This window comes from Molossus molossus, unplaced genomic scaffold (assembly GCF_014108415.1).
Source record: "Molossus molossus isolate mMolMol1 unplaced genomic scaffold, mMolMol1.p scaffold_m16_p_4, whole genome shotgun sequence".
Lineage (NCBI taxonomy): Eukaryota > Metazoa > Chordata > Mammalia > Chiroptera > Molossidae > Molossus > Molossus molossus.
This window is the reverse complement of record NW_023425377.1, coordinates 104,709,575-104,729,330: the sequence shown is the minus strand read 5'-3', so window position 1 is coordinate 104,729,330 and position 19,756 is coordinate 104,709,575. Positions and strand designations below refer to the sequence as shown.

Genomic DNA, 19,756 nt, shown 5'->3' with positions numbered 1-19,756 from the left:
TATTTACTTCTAAGAGTAGTCTTATTAAAGTATAAATATCATAAGAGTTTAACAAATGTTTCAATAATGTATTTTGCTATTTGACACACACATACACACAAATATTTAGGAAGAATCCATATCATCTTCTGGTTATAGATCACACAAAAAAAATCTGATAAGGTCACAGTCTTTTGTTTGAACTTATATAGAAATAACTTGATAATAGTTAAGACAAATTTTAATCATTTTGGTGTGTAATTGGGTCAGATTTTATTTTCAGTATTGTTTTTATAATTTCTCTTTAGGAAGATTAGCTATTTATGAGAAAAATTAAGTAATTTAAAATTAATACTTGATACTTAAAAGCCTAGTTAGAATATACATAGCATTTATATGTATTTATAAAAATAAATATCTAAGCAATAATAGATATTTTGTTTCTTAAATGAGGTAGATAAATTAAAATATTCTGGAACATGATCTGAACATTAAAAAAAAAGAAAAGAAAATAGCAATCACCAATTCAACCTGTATAAATCAGATAGCTGGAGAGTTTTTATTTTTAACATATATACCAGATTTTTGCAAGTACAAGGCCTCTGAAATACATTTCTACTTTTCAAAAGCTTGCTAAATTAAAATTCAAGTTTTTCATGTACTTAATCATTATTTTATTTCTACTTAGGGAGTTTTGCTATTCAGACCAAAGACATTTGCAATTAAACCAAAGATTACTCATTTTTTAAATTTCCCTTTACATACCTCATATAGAAAAATACATCAGGAAAAGATATTACTCTTCAACTGTTATATAATAAATAATTACTTAGATGATAAAGAGTTAATAAAAATTTCAAGGTCTGCTAAAGAATTATGAAGCCCATCATTCATATCTTGACTTCTAAGAAAATTTTTAAGAGTATCTAAAGCAGTTATTGCCTCATTTTTTGATGGTAAAGGAAGTTCAGTTCCCAGAGATCCACCATCCTCCTCTTCATCAGAAGTATAAAATCCAGTTTCATCTGATTTACTTTCTTTGGTCCACACCGCATCACCATTCGGTTCTGCTTCACATGTCTCCAGATCATCGTCCAGGGCAGCATACTCTTCTATAGACAAGCCTTCGGGAAATTCCACTCCTGCAGCTTGGGCATGGGCAACCAAATCAAGACCCGTTTCGGTCTCTGTATTTGTCTTGTCAACTTCTCCCTGTTGAGATTTGAATCCTGCTTCTTCATAGCTCTTAACAATCGTCTCTGTGGTTACAGCCCTCCAACAGAGATGCAATGTATCAACTGCATCTAGTAAAGAAAAAGTAAACTCTTTGCTGCCTTCAACAGAACTTAAAAATTTCTTGATAAGACAATGTCGGTACTTGATTTTAAGGCTTTTAATAACACCTTGTTTCATAGCTATAAATTTGGGAGACAAACATGATGGAAAAAATGCTAACTCAATGGACTTGAGGTTCTTTACTTCTGGATGTGCAGGAAAAGAATCAACAAAAATCACAACTCTTCGCTGCTGGGCTTGAAATTTCTCATCAAGCTTCCGCATCCACCATTCAAATACATCTGAGGTCATCCATGCCATTCTGTTAGCTTCATAATACACAGGCAATGATTTTATACCTTTGAAACAGTGTGGACTTCTGTTTTTCCCAATGATAAGCAAAGGAAGTTTCTCTGAGCCATCCATGTTTGTCCCAACCACCAGAGTTATTCTATCTTTGCATAACTTTCCAATTGAGCATGTTTCTCCTTTAAATGCAAATGTATTTGTAGGTAACATTCGATAAAGCAGCCCAGTCTCTTTTACATTAAAAACATTTTTAGGATGATAATCGTTTAAATAATAAGGAAGTACATTTTGGTGCCAAACAGTTGAAGGGTCCACTGATACACCTGTAGTTTCTACAGGTTGAGCTCTGAATACTAAACCATACCTGGATTTAAAGCGATCCAGCCAACCATTGCTGCACTTAAAATCATTATGTCCCAGTTTCTGGGCAAAATCATTAGCTTTTAGACGTAACATTGGACCATTAACTGGTACATTTAGACACTGAGCAATTCGATACCATCTCATTAATGCCTCTTCCAGATCTGTATAAAAAGCAGTCCTCAGTCTTTTTCTCTTTGGATCAAATCTCAGAGATTCAAAGGCTTCTAGGACTTTGTCTTTATTCTTCATAATAGAAGACAATGAATTTTTCTTTATTCCATATTCAGCTGCAATCTCTGCTTTTTTCTTGCCACTTTCTACTGCATTTATGATGTCGATCTTTTCTTCAATGGATAGACTTTTCTTCTTTTTCACTGTGGCAGGGAGAGTTGAGGCATCTACAGAAGCTTCTGCCATCTCTACCAGTACTTATATAGAGATAGCTCCTCTTTCTGGTTTCTGTTTCTTTAATTAAATGTCTTTTCCAATATGACACAAATTGCTGCTTTCTCTCCCACTTCATATATTTAAGGTTGGTACATGTATAATGGTCATTTCTCAGGATGGTCTTGTTTTTCAGGATATTTTTCAAAGGATCTAAATAAGAAAAATGTTATATGCAGCTAGAAAGTTTAGAAGAGAAACTTCCTTCCCAGGACCTTGTGTAGCTCAGTTTATAGTTTTTTTCAGAGTTTCAGAAGTCAAGCTAAAATAGAAATCTCATTATGTCAAACCTGTCCAGTCCTGTTGATATATTTTTGGAACTTCAATCCTTTAAGACGATCCATTTTATCCATTTGTCCATTCAACCTCCTATTAATTCTCCACAGAAGGCCTCAGAGATAAGAACAAATGGCATTTAGAAATTTTCATGCAAAATGTTACCCATTAATTTCCAAGTCTCTTCAGGGTAGAGAAGAAAACAGTAGAACCCTTCTACGGCAGGACAGTTTATCTTCTGTCTCTTGAAAATGTAAAAACAAACAAAACAGCATTTTTAGCAATGATATGACAATTGAATATCAAAAAGAATACATAATGAATCAGTTATGTTTGTAATAATAATAATTAAAAAATGGGAACATGTTTCTGAAAATACAATAACCAAAGCAGGAGAAACGCTTACCTTCTGAAGGGCCTCTGTAAAATGCTCTCTAGCTCTGCTCTGTGCATTTGAGTTTGTACTTGCCTTTGAATGCTTTGTGATATATACTTCTGAAATAAACCAGACAAATTTAATCTGTTTTGAAAATGTGCACTTACCAAAATTAAAGAACTAAAAATGATGCTGGATATATCTTTGGAGGCTATTTTTTACATGAAGTCACAGACTGCCCCCTCTGACTTCTCTAAAAGAAAAACATAGTCAGACAGTAGTCACAAGGTCCAACTTTTAATAGCACATCGGAGACAGTGTCTCCTTTATAGGAATCTGGTAGAAAATGCTTCACTAAAAATCAAGTCAAGTGATTTCATCACATAGTTGAAAAATCTAAATCTTATTCTATCTAAATGTGTAAAAAACCTACTAACTTTTGTGTCAGTTTGACAATTAGCCGGATGCACAGAGGTCAGAAATACTTGACAAAATGCATTGGAATTAACAAATCATTAAGAGGATATAATGCATAAAAAGACCTAGACTAAGAAGGAGAGTCAACAGGTCTTAGCCTCTCCACTTCCTTATCTGTAAAATAAAGGGCTTATAGTGTAAAGATATGGGGTTTGGTGCCAGACACACCTGAACTGACAAGTGACTCTGCCACTTAGTACTTATATGATCCTGGGTAGTTTACTTAAACATTTGACCTCAGCTTTCTTATTTGTAAAATAGGGGTTAACTATAGTACCCGCCTCATAGGATTATTGCACATTCAATGGGATTCATGAGAGAGTGTAAGGCACTTAGCAGAATATTTAGCACCTTACAAGGCATTCAATAAATACTTGGCGATGATCTCATCATTCTTATCTCTAATGTCCCTTTTGTTATGTCAGTCTATAAAATTCAGAGATTTTACAATACAGGGGTTGGCAAAAGTAGGTTTACAGTTTATTCTTCTATTATTTACTTATTTATTGTATTATTTATTTGTATTATTTGTCTTTTTCTATATGAACAACTGTAAACCTACTTTTGCCCAACCCTGTGTATAGATAGCAAAGTTTCTCAAACCAAACAGTCCTGAATCTGCTGCAGGCTAAGATAACAAGCTCATCTGATGTGCGGGTGTTACTGCTGTGTGAATAATGTGGGTGCTCAATCCCTCTAGTTTTTCTGTCTTCCCAGGTTTCAAGATGACACATGCATTTTATTTGCACAAAATGTTTTGGAAAGACTTTTTGTCAAAATTCCCTGCCTTTGCTGTCCAAATCAAAGAAGTAATTTTTATCATGGGAATTACAGCTAGTTAAGGAGTTTACTGTTGCTATTATTGCAAGAAAGATCTTAATAATAATTATGATAGCCTAGGTTTTAGTTTTAAAACTGCCTTACTTCCTATATTCCAAACATTTCAAGAGGAAGGTCAAACTGGATTTCAAAGCTCATAGTTATAATGTGGTTCTGGCCCTGGCCGGTTTGGCTCAGCGGTTAGAGCGTCCACCTGCGGTCTGGAGAGACCCGGGTTCGGTTCCCGCTAAGGGCATGTACCTCGGTTGCAGTTTGTCCCCGGCCCTGGTTGGTCGTGCGGGTGGCGGCCACTCGATGTGTTCCTTTCACATCGATGTTTCTCTCTCTCTCTCTTCCTCTCTCTCCCTCCCACTCTGCCTGTACAAAGGATGGAAAAATGTCCTCGGGTGAGGATTAAAAAAAAAAAAAAAAAAAAAAAAAAAAAAAATTTATAATGTGGTTCTGTGTGGTTCAGAATCCAAGCTTTCTAATGTGAAGTCTACCATTCTTTTCTAAGTAAATAAAATGTGATCATTCAACCGAAAAAAAATTGCTCATATATGGGCTCTCCTGTAAATTTTTGTGCAATTTCCTATAAATCTACAATTATTTCAAAATAAAAATTTTAAAGTATCTTGCTCTTATTAGGAAGAGACCAACCATCAGAAATTGAGGTAGCAAGAACCAACTTTTAAAAAAATGTAAAACCAAGCAAAACTATTCAATTTCCCAACTTTTCTCTCACTTCTTCCTTTCTTCTTCTTTTCTTTTGTCCTTCCTTTTTCCTTCTACTTTATTTCATTTGTCAGAAAGAAACTATCATCTCAAATCACAATGATTATAGGTAAAGTAATTTGAAATTGAAAAGTGATATGTTTATTTAGGAAGATATTGGTTATTTTTTCTGATAGGTAATAGTATATATTTCCTTCTAAAACAGTAGTCAATGCTACAATTTTCCCTGGTAAGATATAATGTATCTTTATTCCTGAAATAACCACATTTCTAATGCTAAATCAGACAAGCTACACTTTTTCCCAAGAAAAGAAAAGGCACCTAATGCCTAATCAATGAAGCTGCCATTTTCCATTCTCCCACAATATTATGTATGGGAGTATGGCAGCAGCTAATATTTCTCAGAAGTACTCATTCTCTCGATTAAGCTCATGAATCATTCTACCTCCTGAAAATATTACAGCAGAGAAATGCTGAACTACATGTTAGGGACTATTTTCTCTACGTGAACAATAAAGCTAATTAAAGAATAAAAATAAAGCATTCACTTAAAAAAGACTTACCAAATGAACCCCAAATAAAACAATGGTCAATTCTACTGGTAATAAACTGGTACAAACCTTATAGAGGGCAAATTAGCAATATGATACAAAAACCTTCAAAACATGTATATCTTTTATTTAGCAAGTCCATACCTAGGTCTTATCCTCCCAAAATAATTATAGATGTAAAAATGATCTAACTTACAAATGAATTTGTTTTCTATTGCTGCATAACAAAATTACCACATATTTAGTGGTGGCTTAAAACAACAGCCATTTATTATCTCACAGTTCTGTAGGCTGAAGTTCAGGTGGGCTCAACAGGGTCCTCTGCTTAGGGTCGCACAAGGCAGAAATCAAGACGCTAGTTACATGGGACTCTTAATCTGGAGGCTCTGGGGAAGAATTGGCTTCCAAGACCATTCAGGTTAATTGCAGAATTCAACTCCTTGTGGGTGTAGGACTGAAGTCCCTGGTTTTCTGTTGGTTGTCAGCGGAGACTGCTCTCAGCTCCTGGAGACCGCTGTCAGGCGCTTGCCTGGGGCCCTCTTCCTTTCAGCAACAGAGAACCTTCTTCATGTCAAATCTCTCTTATGCTTCCAATCTCTCTGACTTCCTTTGCTGACACCAACAGGAGAAAGTGCTCTGCTCTTAGAAGGCCTATGCAATCAGTTCAGGTCCACCCATATTATCTCCTTTTTGATTAACTCAAAGTCAACTGATTAGTAACCTTAATTACTTCTGCAAAATCTTTTTTGCATATAACATAATCATGGGAATGATATCCTATCATGTTCACAGAGGAGGGAATTATACAAGGTGAGGATCATTGGAAATCATCTTAGAATTCTACCATACTATACTATGCCTCATATTCTTTTATAATTATAGACAAGAGTGGAAATAACCTAAATGTGCAACCACAAGGATTAGACAAATAAACTAAGGAACATCTATAAACTAAAATATTACTGAGCCACTAAAGGAGAATATTTAATGATATAATGAAGATTCTGTAAGATATTAAGTGAAATGAGCAAAATACAAAACTGTATGCCAACAAATACAACATATACTGAAAGTTGCATGAGGCCAGAGGCTCAAAGCTATTCCCACAGTGCTTAGTGCTCAGCAAACAGAAGGTTCTCAATAATGACTTATTAAATAAATGAATAAAAATATATATGCCTAGGAAAAAAAAGACATTAATCAAAATGTTGAATGTTAACTTTAGATAATAATGGAATTATGAATAAGTTCAGGTTTTTTGTCTACTCTTATGTTCAACTCATTCTACTATTCATGGGCTTCTTTAAGTGTTCCATTACTCAGTATCCTCTAATAAATAATTTGTTTCCAGAGAATTATACTGTGCAATCAGTAACTAAATCTCTCTCCCTGGAAAGGGAACTGCTAATAAAGAGTAATGAAATTATTACAGCATTACCAGAATCCCCCCCCAAAAATATCTGAAGGTAGCACCTTCCTCTTTCTGTTGAAGAAATAATATTGATAAGCAGTATACAGTATTCAACATCTAAAGCAAAGAGAAAAGGTCACATTCACATTCACTTTATTCAGAAAGGAATAAAAATATCCTTTAGGATCTATTGCCTCCTTTCCTTCTGGTCAATAAATGAAAGGTAGGCTGCCAGAGTTCCTCACAAGCTAAATGAATACATGGCATCTGATTTTTTTAAAAAGCTGAATAATAGCCAATAACAGTGTGAAGCTAAACGAGTAGAAAATCCCCCTCATAAACATATATGGCAGGCAGCTATTCCTTTTTCTTACCTCTCCACATATAATCACCAACTGAGAGAAAAGTAGTTATTATTTATTCTTCCTTAAAATGGGCAAGTAGCCCTGGCCAGTTTGGCTCAGCGGTTAGAGCGTCGGCCTGCGGTCCGGAGAGACCCGGGTTCGGTTCCCGCTAAGGGCGCGTACTTCGGTTGCAGTTTGTCCCCGGCCCTGGTCGGTCGTGCGGGTGGCAGCCACTCGATGTGTCCCTTCACATCAATGTTTCTCTCTCTCTCTCTCCCTTCCTCTCTCTCCCTCCCACTCTATCTGTACAAAAAATGGAAAAATATCTGTACAAAAAATGGAAAAATATCCTCGGGTGAGGATAAACAAACAAACAAAAAAAAGAAAATGGGCAAGTAGAATTCCCCAAGCTCTAGGGTGGGAGGAGGAGGAGAAAGAGCGGAGAAGGGTGGGGGAGAGAGAGAGGAAGGGAAAAAAGGAAGGAAGGAAGGAAGGAAGGAAGGAAGGAAGGAAGGAAGGAAGGAAGGAAGGGAGGAAGGAAGGGAGGGAGGGAGGAAGGGAGAGAAAGAGAAAGAAAGAGAAAGAAAAGGGAGGAAGGGAGGAAGGTAAGGAAGAAATGAAGGAAGGAAGGAAGGAAAAAAGGGAGAAAGGAGGGAAAGAAGAAGGAGGGAGGAAAAAATGTCTTAATCTAAGCAGGGTTAGGTTTAAAATAAGGTCTTTCGGTTGGTATGAAAAAATTTCCCCAGATCCAAAGAATACCTGTTACTGTTTCCTTTTCCCAAAGAAAGTGCATAGCATTTCTCTGTTTTCCATCACCAACTGAAGTAAGTTCCAGTGTTTTCTTCAAGCCAACCTGCATTCTAATTTCCCGTGGGGGAGCAGAAATAATTGGGAAGATTAACCCTGTATATTGCCTTGCACACTATGTATGAGGACTAGTCACGCACGGTACCAGAACCATACTAGACTAAAAAGTACCTAACATGATTAATAGCACCTTCACCAAGCAGAAGTTAGCATTAGTTCCAACTGGTTCCAAGTCCATCAGAATCTCTATCAAAACCATCAGCAGCTTCCAAGGACACCATCCTGCTAAGGACAAATAACTAAAGCAGATGTCTACCTTTCTAATATAAGAACAACCTGAGTGTAACAAACTAATAGTTAAACTAACTGTAATGAAGCTATGTGTCCCCAAACTCAAGACAGCTAGCAGGATCTTTAAGGTACCAGCCAGCTCAAACTGTTAAGTATACATCATCCAAGCACCACCAGCACTGCCAGGCACCTCCTCCCAGTCACCTTTTGGAAATTTAAGCACACTTGTATTTAGCTAGTAAATTCCATTCGGTTCCTAAACAATAAGAGCAGTAATTATTCTAACTGGGACCCTTTTCTTATAATTGAGAAGACTAACAGGATGGCTTTGAACAGAAAAGTCCACAGGAAGGTACAGAACTTAAGTTATAGTTGGAGTGAATTGGCATATATATTTGCTTTTTTCTTGCAAAAACAGAACCATTTGAGATGTGTCCTTTATATACAAATTTATGTTTTGGGATTTCAGTGCTGCTTCTGTTAGAAGAGACCTCAGAAAATTGTTATATTAATACTGTTATTTTACTTTTGAAACATTTGTGGTGTCATGGGTATTTACTCTTCACTGATCTGGGGACGATATCTGTACAGGGATTTACTATACTGTTCACTGAAACTTCCTGGAAATTTGTAGAGGCAGAGTCTGCCTTTGGGCACTTAGTTATTAAATATATCTTGTTAACTAACGTGACAAGGAAAGGCAGGTAAGTATGGTTTAAAGGAGGATAAACCCTATGGAAGTTGTAGAAACACCCTTCGCAGTGAAACGGCTGTCAAAGGAAAAGCAGTGTGTGGATGAATCAACTGTGTGTACAGTGTGCAAATGAGCTTCAGGTGCGTCTAGCACCACCGCGGAGCCACACACTCCCTCCATTCAGTGTTGGGGCTAGGGAGAGTATCAGGAGTACAGTCTGGGGCCTCAACTCAGGAAACTACAAAGGGCTCTGAGAAAAGGGATTGTTCAGCGGTATCTGTAGACAGGACAGTGATCCACTTAAGAAGTATGGGGCGAGCAAAGAGGAGAAATCGGTTGTATGGATAAAGAAAGAGGGGCAGGAAAGAAAAGAATCGGGATCCACTGTCAGCGAGCGGGCAGAGCTGAAAGTGATCACAAAGACACAGCAAATGATGAGAACCCAGGGATGCCGGGCGTGGGTGGTCTGGTGTTCCTGAAAGGGGTGGGCGTGAGTGACGTAGCGGGGGGGGGGGCTCTCCAGGCACCGCGGAAGCGGGGGTGAGGCGCCCGCACCCCATCTGCTCCCTAACCCCGCTTATCCTCCACCCTCCCACCCGCCGGGGCTGGAGCACCCTCCGTGCTCTCCCGCAGCTGGGAAAGAAGCTTTGGCTCTCCGGTGATTTGCGTGGCGGTGAGCTACGTCCACCTCCACCCTCCCGCCTCCGGCTCACCGTCAGTTAGGGGGACGCCTAACGCGTGAGGCTGGGGCGTGAGAATGAGAAAGAAGGGATGCTGAGGGCTCCTGGAGACCTCCGATCAGTCAAGATCAGGCCAGCGCGCCTTCCGCGAGCTCCCAGCTCTAGCAAGTGCCTCAGAACCCGCGTACACACCCCTCTGTGATCCCAAGGAAGCCAAAAAATTACCCGGGCAACGGCACCTGCGGAGCCCCGGATGTGGTTGCTAAGGCCGCAGCGAGAGGGGCGGGGCCAGCTTCCCAGAGAGGGGTGGCGGGGGCCTCGTGGGAGGTGCGCTGGCACCATAGAGACGTGGCTGGGCCCGGCGAGATTAAGGGAGAGAGAGGCGGTCCGGAGCCAAGGACAGCACTGCTTCCGGTTTTCTCACTTCCGGCTCCGCTGCTCTCGCTGTCGGTCCCGTCCGCCGGGTTGGGAGGCCCCGGGTGTGTGTCCTCGGCGGTTGGTCAGTGAGAGGCTGTGACAGCTGCATTAGCTCCCCGCCCCCGAGGCGCCGAGGTGCGTGGGGGAGGGGAAGGAGGAAAAGGCCCAAGTCGCGTTTCGCTCACTTCTTCCCGGGATTGAGACGTTTCCAGGGAGCAGCGGCAGGGCTCGTCCTCGACGTGAGAGCTGCCGGGTTCCCAGCCGACAGGTGAGGGCGGAGCTGGCCCGCCTGGAAATAGGTGGGGGAAGGCCAGCCCGAGTGGTTGGCTGTAGCGGACACGTTGCCTCTGGGGTTCGAACTTACACAGCTCACTTCTGCCCTTAACCCTTGCGCTATCTGCCCAAGTATTCGGCCTTTGGTTTCTGGCCCCTCGTTCCTACCGTCCCTCTGAGTGTGTGCCCCAAAATAGCCGGGCGTAGAGGCAGGGCTGGCCCTTCCAGGCTGGCACTGTGTTGGCATTGCATGCATTGGGTGGGAAAGGGGGTTGCAGGATCCATGCCTTTCTCGGTTAAGTCTCAGAGTGGGCCATCTTCAGGTTTGGTGTCCAGGCTTGCCTTCTCTCCTCGCCCTGCGTCCCCCACTTCCTCTCCCCCGCAGTGAAAGGAAGGGAGGTAGTGATAGTCCCTCTGAGAGGTACTTAAGGCAGCGGTGCAGGGGGAGGAGCCTTGGCTGTGTGAGAACGTCCGAGGATCGCTTGAGTTTGGGAAGGAAGTTGTGCTGTCGTCTTCTCGTCCGTTCCTCTTGGCCAAGTTACTACTGTTTACGTGTCTAGGAAAAGGAAAGAGTTGTTGTTGTTTTTAAAGAAGTTTGTAAATGCTTTTATTTTATTATTATTTCCTTTGCTTTGTTCTAATCTCTCCGTTGAGCCCTTTGATCTCAAAAAGTGTATAGTTTACACTTCTTGCAAATCCTTTAGCCACCCCTTTTAGGATTTCTGTTTTTTTTCTCCTAAAGTAGAAGATTTGCAAGACTTTTCATAAACGCGTGCTTTCACCGGCAAGGGTGTGTTCACGTTTACCATTTAATTTATGTCATTGGTGTGAAAATGTGCACCAGAATTGGTTACTTAAAATCAGTCCTGTGTTAAGGCTGCAGGAATTGGCCATTTCATTGCTGCTATCTTAAAGTGATTACACCACACTATATGTGAGTACTGTTTTAATTACACTTATTTTTTTTTAAATCCTCACCCGAGGACATTTTTTCATTTTTTTGTTCAGATAGAGTGGGAGGGAGAGAGAAGAAGAGAGAGAGAAAAACATCGACGTGAAAGGGACACATCGAGTGGCTACCACCCGCATGACCCAACCAGGGCCAGGGACAAACCAACTGAGGTACGTGACCCTAGCTAGAACTGAACCCGGGTCTCTCTGGACCACAGGCTGAGGCTCTAACCTCTGAGCCAAACTGGCCAGGGCTACATTTCTTTTTTTTTTTTTTTTTCCCATTTGTCCTGTTTGTTTTCCGTGCTGGACATAACCAACACCCTCTCCCAGTTACCACGTCTGACACTTATTATCTGAGAAAGTTGAAAGTATTTCTAATTTTATTTTGTTTTCTGGATTAAAAGTCTCTGCTTCACTTTCATTCTGTGTCAAATTATCTTAATCCTGGGTTATGTTTTAGGATCCATCTTTTATGAGGTCTGTGACTCAACTCCAACTCTAAAATTATGTGCAAAGTTTTGTTTGAGTGCATTTTGCATGGGAGAGGAAATCTATTCTTTTTATCAAATTCTCGAGATATAGAACCACCAGATTGTGTATATGTATATATAAAGTGTGTGTGTGTATAAAGTGTATATATGAAGTATATAACCTTCAGATATATAATCACATCTTAGTGTCTTGAAGTTAATCAACACTTTGTTTTTTTATGAACACTTTCTTTGTAAGGCTTTTATTTTTCAAATTGTAAATAGCTTGTTCAGGGAGAGTAGAATGCAGAGATTCTAGCTTTATACTGAAATCTCTCTACTTCAGAATGTCAGTGTTTCTAAATTCCTTCCTACACCTAGAGAAGGAAGTAAGACGGCTTACTTTAGTTCCTGATTTGTGGTTTTGAGGTTTCTTTTTAGGGGTAGCTTTTTGTGGCCAATGTTGTGGAGATCTGTGGACTTATAAATTAATGTGTTTATTAGTTTTTAAATATATATTAAACATCACCAACCTACTAGGTACAGTTCAGAGTTAAACATTTAAATTCTGATTGTACTTTGCTTTCATTTTCTTGTTTTTCGCTTGAGGCATTTACTTTGGGTTTTAGCTTTGTTAGGAAGAGAAAATAAGATGTTTCGGTAGCATGGTCTATAACTTTCAGTATGTTGCTGCTTATCTTAACATCCCCTTTCCCACCATTCTATATTAAGTATATTATGATGTTCTCTCTTGTGAAGAAGTTAGTAATCTTTCTAACTTAATGTAAGTTTAGAGTGCATATTTGAACTTACTGATTTGGTTGTGAAGTGTTTGTAGATCAAGGATTGAATTTCTAAATGCAGTGATACCTCGGTTCTCGAACATAATTTGTTCCAGGAGGACGGTCGAGAACCAAATTGTTCGAGAACCGAAGCAATGAAACCCAATAGGAAATAATGGAAACTGGATTAATTCGTTCCAAGCCCCAGAAAATGCCTATTTACTGGCCTAATTTGTATATAATATGTAGAAAAACATAAGTCTCAACAAGAAATAAAAGTGTACAGTATGTCTAAGGGTTAAATTCAGTGTAAAGCGTGACTCTCTCCACAAAGCGTGACTCTCTCCACAAAGCGTGACTCTCTCTCTGCACTCACACTGATGACGCAAGCAAGGCGCGCTGGGCCGAATGAACGCCATTCGGCTCCACTCGGCTCATCTCGGAAGTTCGAGTTCCAAATATTTGTTCGGATTCCAAGACAAAAGTTTCTCGAATCTCCTGGTCGAATACCGATTTGGTCGAAATCCGAGGCGTTCGAGAACCGAGGTATCACTGTGTTTGACACTTGTTTCATAGAATGTTAGAACTTGTAGAGACCTATACAGCTCATTAAGTCCATGTAGACTCTATATTATAGAGTAACCAGTGTCTTCTGCTCACAAAATTAGTCTTCCCTCTTTCTAACATCCTCACCTGGGGAGGAGCAGAAAACATAACTTTATAAGGAGTAAATTATGCTAAATTAGTTTTTTTCTAATGTAATGACGAAGTCAGAAGATAGATTATATCTAACATCGTAACAATTAACATTCATTTATTTACTGTGTGCCAGGCATTATGCTAAATGCTTCACATGATCATCTCATCTAATCCTCACAGCAACCTTATAAGGAAGCTAAAATTCCCATTTTTACAGATGAAGAAACTAAATGATTACTAATGAAACTAAATGATTAACTGAAGCTAAAGTAATCTGCTCAGAATTACACAGGTGGAACCAAATTGAACCAAGGTTGTCTAACTCTAGTTTGTGAACTCTTGGCTACTATGGAGTGCTTCTATCATATTTTCTTCATGCCTTTTTTGGCCTGAATTGGACATATTTTACCTGATTTTCTATCAGACATTAAGAAAAGATCTTATTCTTTATTAATCTACAGTGAATGAACATCTTGTTAAATGTCATACCAAAAAGTAGGACAAAAAGAAAGAAATTTGGAGTGTTATTTGGTAACTTCCCAAGGGGATGGATATAAATCTGTGTGTGTGGGTGTGTATTATGACGTAAAAGGAGTAGGAAAAAAAAAAGTGAAAATAAAGATTTTAATAAATAAACTCAACATTGCGAGAGTCTGGGGGTATAAATATATTCCAGAATGATAAATTTGGGCTAGAGTAAGGAATAAATTCAGAATGGAAGAAGGAGTAAATTCAACAGAGAATTTTAAGATAATCTAGGTATAGATGACAAACTAGCAATATATGTACAGACTGGAAAGAATAGTTCCACATAATATTGAAGATGATGACTTAGGGACCATGACAGTTTAAAAGTCATATATGAACCAGCACTAGTTCTAGGGTGTATGAAAAATACTATGAAACAGAAGACTGCAAATAATCTTATCTTTGGTCTCAACTAGCTTTAGACAGTCATGAAAGCCACTGAATAGTCTCTCAGTTCTTCACCTATTCTCTGCAAGACGGAAGTATATATTTTCTTTCCTTCATTCCTTTTCTCTTTCTTCCCTCTATCTTATGTTATTCCTCTCTCCTCCGTTACTTCTAGACCTTTTTCTTAGCATAATTACAGGCAGGTGTTGCTGGAAATTGCTCAAATCTTTTGTGAAAATAAGGCAACATCTGCCACATTCTCACCACGAAATTTTTAATTGTGTTTCATTTTTGTATGTCTATGATAGTGTTTGGCTAGCACCCCTTTGATGTTCAGGCTGATCTTTTTTTATCTTTTGGAAAACTGACACACTCTCTTTGGAGCAGGATCATAGGAACAGCAGAGTTTATTGGTGAATCCTAAATCATCAAGGGGAGGGAGTAAATTGGCCAACTCATTTCTGCTAACATGAGATAGTATTTTAGAGCAAGTTTTCCAAACTTCTCTGCATTATGGCACACATGGAAAATGATTATATTTGTGTGTAAGACTGTAACCAGGCCCTCTCTGGCTCCCTGAAGGCTGAGGGGGTGGGGCGAGCGGGTCAGTATTTCAGCACATCTGTAATCCATTCTTAGCACACTGGTTGCAAGGAAAGCTTTGCCCTAGAGAAGAAGAATATGTTACTCTTTGTTTAATACCTTCTGTTCATTCCTACAATGATTTACAAAGTACGTTCACATATATTCTCATTTTTATTCCAGTTATGTCCAATAGGAAGAGCAGGAAACATTACCATGTTAGAAATGAAGAAATTGAGATTTTAGATCAAGTGCTTTATATGAGGTCACACACCTAATAAGGGGATAGATAGGTCAGCAATACAAATCCCAGGTGGAAAGAATCCTTGGGGGTTAAGTAGTGGCATGCGACCTCCAGGATGGCCAGGACCCTCTCTGTTTTGTTTCAGAATGCTAACCTTCATCTAGGGCAGCTCTAGGCACATAGAAGTTCATAATAGTTGTCATTTATTGAGTGCTACTCTGGCTAGGCATTGTGCTTTATAAATGCCATCTGTGTATTAGGAATTCTTATTTTCTATTAACAAATGAAGAAACAGGTATAAAAACCAGCAGGAATAATTAGTCCAAGGTCACCCAAGTAGTAAAAGGAGAACCACAAGACTCATAAAGTTGCTTGACTCTTTTCACTACAGTGACTAAATGATTTCAGGACATTGCAGGTTAGAGATTGGATTCTAATTAAAGTGTGTGACATTGGTGACAAGAGGGTGATGGTGAAAGGGAGATAGGCAAGGGGACTGTTAAATGTTTATTTTTAGCAGTTTTGAGGCAAGTTCTAGAGATGATGCTGTCTAACAGGATTTCCAGAGTGTTTGAGGATGGACATCGGGTGAAAGAGAAATGTGCTAAAACTCAAGGCAGTAACTTGGATCAGTGGTGCTCTAGGTACTACTAACTAAAGGGTTAAAAATGTAGATCCTTTTTATATATGGCTAATGTTAATTGTAGATTATTTCTTAAAGGTGGGTTTACAGATTATTTTTATTTTCTTCTCTCTGCATTTCCTAATTTTTCTATATGACATTATACGAGTAATATATATTCTTGAAATAAAAATTCAAATAATATAATAAGCAGATGGAATGAAACTTTCTACTTCTTCAATCCCTCTAACCCCCCTCACCCGCTCTTAGTTAATTCACAAGGTAGTTATTGGGGATTAGATGAAATACATGAGGAAGCACTAAACCCATGCTAATACCATGTGGCTATTTAAATTAGTTAAAAATAGGATTTTTAAAACTCAGTTCCTTGTCACAGCAGGTATATTTCACATGCTCAGTAGCCACCTGTGGCTAGTGGCTACTTTATTGGACAGTGCAGGTATAGATAATTTCTAATAACATTGGCCAGTCCTGCTAAAACTTTAGAATACTATACAATTAGTGACATAACTACTGTACTATTGAACCAAGATTTTAAAAATCTCTGTGTCGAGCACTTTTTGTTTTAGCTGATGAAATATTGCCATGTTGTCTTTTGGCTTTTTGTTTTAACTAAATACAGATGGTCAGAGTCTAATGTTTTTCATGGATATTTGGGGATTACAGTTAGCTGCTTTTCTAGGATCAAGATGTCAGCTTTTCTAAGAGCATGAGTGTTTTCTGTCTCCTTTGAGCGCTAGACCTCTATATCTTGCTTTCTAGTTGGTACCATTTTGAATATGTTAAAGATATCTCAAATACAGTATGTTTAAAACTAAACTGATCTCCCTCTTACCCCCTGCCAAACCCCTATTTGTTGGTCCTATTTGTATGGTTTCTTATTTCAGTGAATAGACTCCATTTTCTTTGTAAAATCTAGAAAACTGGGAATGTTCCTTAATAACTGTCTCTCCCTGTTATATCCAGTCTGTCAGGTTTTATTAATCTTACTTTTTATATATTTCTTGAGTCTGTCTACTTCCTATTTCTACTGCTACCATTTTAGTTTGTTACCATCATCTTGCCTGAAAGCCTCCATTCTTGTCTACCTACTTCTATTTTGGCCCCTTGCTAATCCATTATCCATCCCGAAGGCTCTGATTTATTTTGAAACACACATCTGAGTGTCACTCTCCACTCTTCTTCCCCAATCTTTTTATGGCTTCCCATTGCTTCTAGGGTAAACATGAAACTGCTTAACAATGCTTAGCCCTCTAGCCTCATCTTTTTACCATATTCTGCTTAATTCTTCACATCAGCCAAGTTGACTTTGTTTTAGCCCTTGTACTTGTCTTGCTCCTTACCATTACAAGGCCTTTCCTTGCACAACACATGCTTTTCTCCCTGTATAGACCACTCTTTCTTTACTTTACCTTCATTTGTTTACCTTCATAACTGAAGTTGTACTTCCTTAAGGAATACTCTAACCTTCCAGATTAGGTAGTAACATCATACATTTACCAGTGTGATTATATGATTGTCTTTCTTTTCCATTGCCTCCAAACTCCATGAACACAGGGACCACATCTTTTTTTTTTAAGATTTTGTATTGATTTTTAGTGAGAGAGAGAGGAACATCAATGTGATAGTGAAACATCTGTAGGCTGCCTCCTGTATGCCCCCAGCCTGGGACTGAGCCTGCAACCTGGGTATGTGCCTTGACCAGGAATCAAATTGGCCACCAACCAATAGTGCCCAACCAACTGAGCCACACTGGCCAGGGCAGGACCACATCTTATTTCTTTTTTTGGCTTGTAATTGAATCCCTAAGACCTAGCTCAGTGCCTGACACCTAAATATTGATTGAATTTCCAAGTTGATGTTATTAAAGATTTCAGTTCATGGGTTTTTGTAATATAGGATTTTGAATATTAATATTTATAAATATAGTAATGAATAGTTGTACTGAAACTGCCAATTATACTGTTTTTTCAAGTGCGTGAAAGCAAATTAGTATTTTAATAATATAAACTTATTATTGAAAACTAAATATAGCACAGTAGTCTTAGATTATTTTATAATAAACTCGTATTTTACAACAGTTTTAGATTTACAGAATTATTATAGAGATAGTATAGAGATTTCTACATACCCCATGCCCAGTTTCCCCTATTATTAATTTTTTTCTTACTAATTTTAGAGAGAGAGGAAGGGAGAGGGAGAGAGAGAGAGAAATATCGATGAGAGAACATCAATTGCCCATCTCCTGCATGTCCCCCATTGGGGATTTGGCCCACAACCTGGGCATGTGCTCTGACCGGGAATTGAACCAGCAGCTTCTTGGTGCATGTGTCGATGCTCAACCACTGAATCACACTGGCCGAGGAGTTACCCCTATTATTAACATATTACGTTGCTATGGTACATTTGTCACAGTTCATGAAGCAATATTTATACATTATTATTCACTAACATGTTCATATTACCTCAGTTTTCTCCTAATATTCCTATTCCAGGATCCCATCCAGGATACATTACATTTTGTTGTCATGTGTCCTCTTGGTTTTGAGATGCCTTGTTTTTGATGACAAGTCGATTGCTTTGAGGATTATTGGACAGGTATTACAGTCCCTCAGGTAGACTGTCCCTCATTTGGGATTTGTCTGATGCTTTTCTCGTGATTAGACCGGGCAATGTGTTTTGGGAAGGAAGACAACAGAGGCCAGATGTTGTTCTCACATCAAAAGTAAATACTGTCAGTATGCCTTAGCACTGTTTATGTTAACCTTGATCACCTGGCTTGAGATATTGTTAGTCAGGTTTGTCCCCTCCTCTTTTTGCATATTGTACTTTTTATAAGAAAATAACTATGGGAAATGCACATGAAGGAGTGGGGAGTTACGTTCCACATCTTTAACAGTGGAGTAGTACATAAAGTTTTATAAATGCTTCTGCAGAGGAGATTTGCCTCTTTTCCCCAACTTGTTAAATTATTCAGTCATGCCCAGCTGGTGTGGCTCAGTGGTTGAGCATCCACCCATGCACCAAGAGGTCACTGGTTCGATTCCTGGTCAGGGCAGGTGCCCAGGCTGTGGGCCCAATCCTCAGTGGGGGGCATGCAGGAGGTGGCCAGTTGATGTTCTCTCTCATTAATGTTTCTATCTCTCTCTCCTTCTCCCTTTCTCTCTCTCTAAAATCAGTAAAGAAAAGAAAAAATTCAGTCATACACACACACACACACACTCTCACACACTCACCACTCATAGATATTTATTTTATGCTTTGAGGTATAATCCAGTACTACTTTACTTATTTTGTTGCTCAGACTGTTCCAGCATTGGCCATTGGAGCGGGTTCCTATATTCCTTTGACATATCCCCATCATTGTGAGGTTTTTTGTTGTTGTTTTATTTATTAATTTTTTTTTAAAGCATCTTTTTACTTTCTGGCACTATAAGTTGCTCCAGGCTCCTCTTGTATATTTGATGCTTCAGTCCTAGAATCTGCCAGTTCTCCAAGGAGCATTGAGGGTTACTTCTAGGGAATATAAATTAACTCATGTATATACATATCTATAAATATTTCTATATGTAACTGTATCTATATTAAGCTAAATTCTTAGATTATTTACTCTGAGTTTTTTCCATTGAAAGAAATTACCTGTAAATATTGATGGGTTTATTTTAGATGGTTTTGGGAATTTAGTAACAGAATTAAAGTAACTCTCCAATTCTCTTGGTTCTTGATTAGCTTCACTGCTAATGTTCTGGAATTTAGCTAGCCATCTATGAAGAATGAGGCCACAGTACACTGAATAATTTAGAGTTCATTTACAGCTAGTTTTCTTTCAGGGAGTAATTTAGTTTTGAGAGTCTTATCATTTTACTTCTCATTAGTTTCTCTGTAACCCAATCTGAGTGGGAAATGAAAAGACTTCTTCAAACAGTTAATTTAGTTACTTGGTTAA

The 19,756-nt window shown here is 38.7% G+C and overlaps 2 protein-coding genes across 8 annotated transcripts in view; one reads left to right on the top strand and one right to left on the bottom strand.

Annotated features, from left to right (window-relative positions):
* Nucleotides 1-739: 739 nt before the first annotated feature.
* Nucleotides 740-10,393, bottom strand: TIGD4 (tigger transposable element derived 4). 3 transcript variants are annotated; one of them, XM_036241603.1, is made up of 2 exons: nt 9,865-10,393; nt 740-2,890 (listed from the first exon to the last, which is right to left on the bottom strand). In XM_036241603.1, exon 2 carries the CDS (start codon nt 2,341-2,343, stop codon nt 805-807), a length of 1,539 nt encoding a protein of 512 aa, XP_036097496.1. In that variant the 5' UTR covers nt 2,344-2,890; nt 9,865-10,393; the 3' UTR covers nt 740-804. The 3 variants fall into 3 exon arrangements, with proteins under 3 accessions (XP_036097496.1, XP_036097497.1, XP_036097495.1); XM_036241604.1 differs by having other exon boundaries at nt 10,057-10,393; XM_036241602.1 differs by lacking the exon at nt 9,865-10,393 and adding an exon at nt 3,053-3,178.
* An 11-nt stretch (nt 10,394-10,404) lies between these two features.
* Nucleotides 10,405-19,756, top strand: part of ARFIP1 (ADP ribosylation factor interacting protein 1) — a 106,112-nt gene continuing 96,760 nt past the window's right edge. For 3 of the 5 annotated variants that reach the window (XM_036241609.1, XM_036241608.1, XM_036241605.1), the window contains exon 1: nt 10,405-10,516. The gene's annotated coding sequence lies outside the window, so the exon portion shown is untranslated. Of the gene's footprint in view, nt 10,517-11,620; nt 11,644-19,756 lie in introns of those variants that run through there. The other 2 variants (XM_036241628.1, XM_036241606.1) reach the window with 2 other exon arrangements.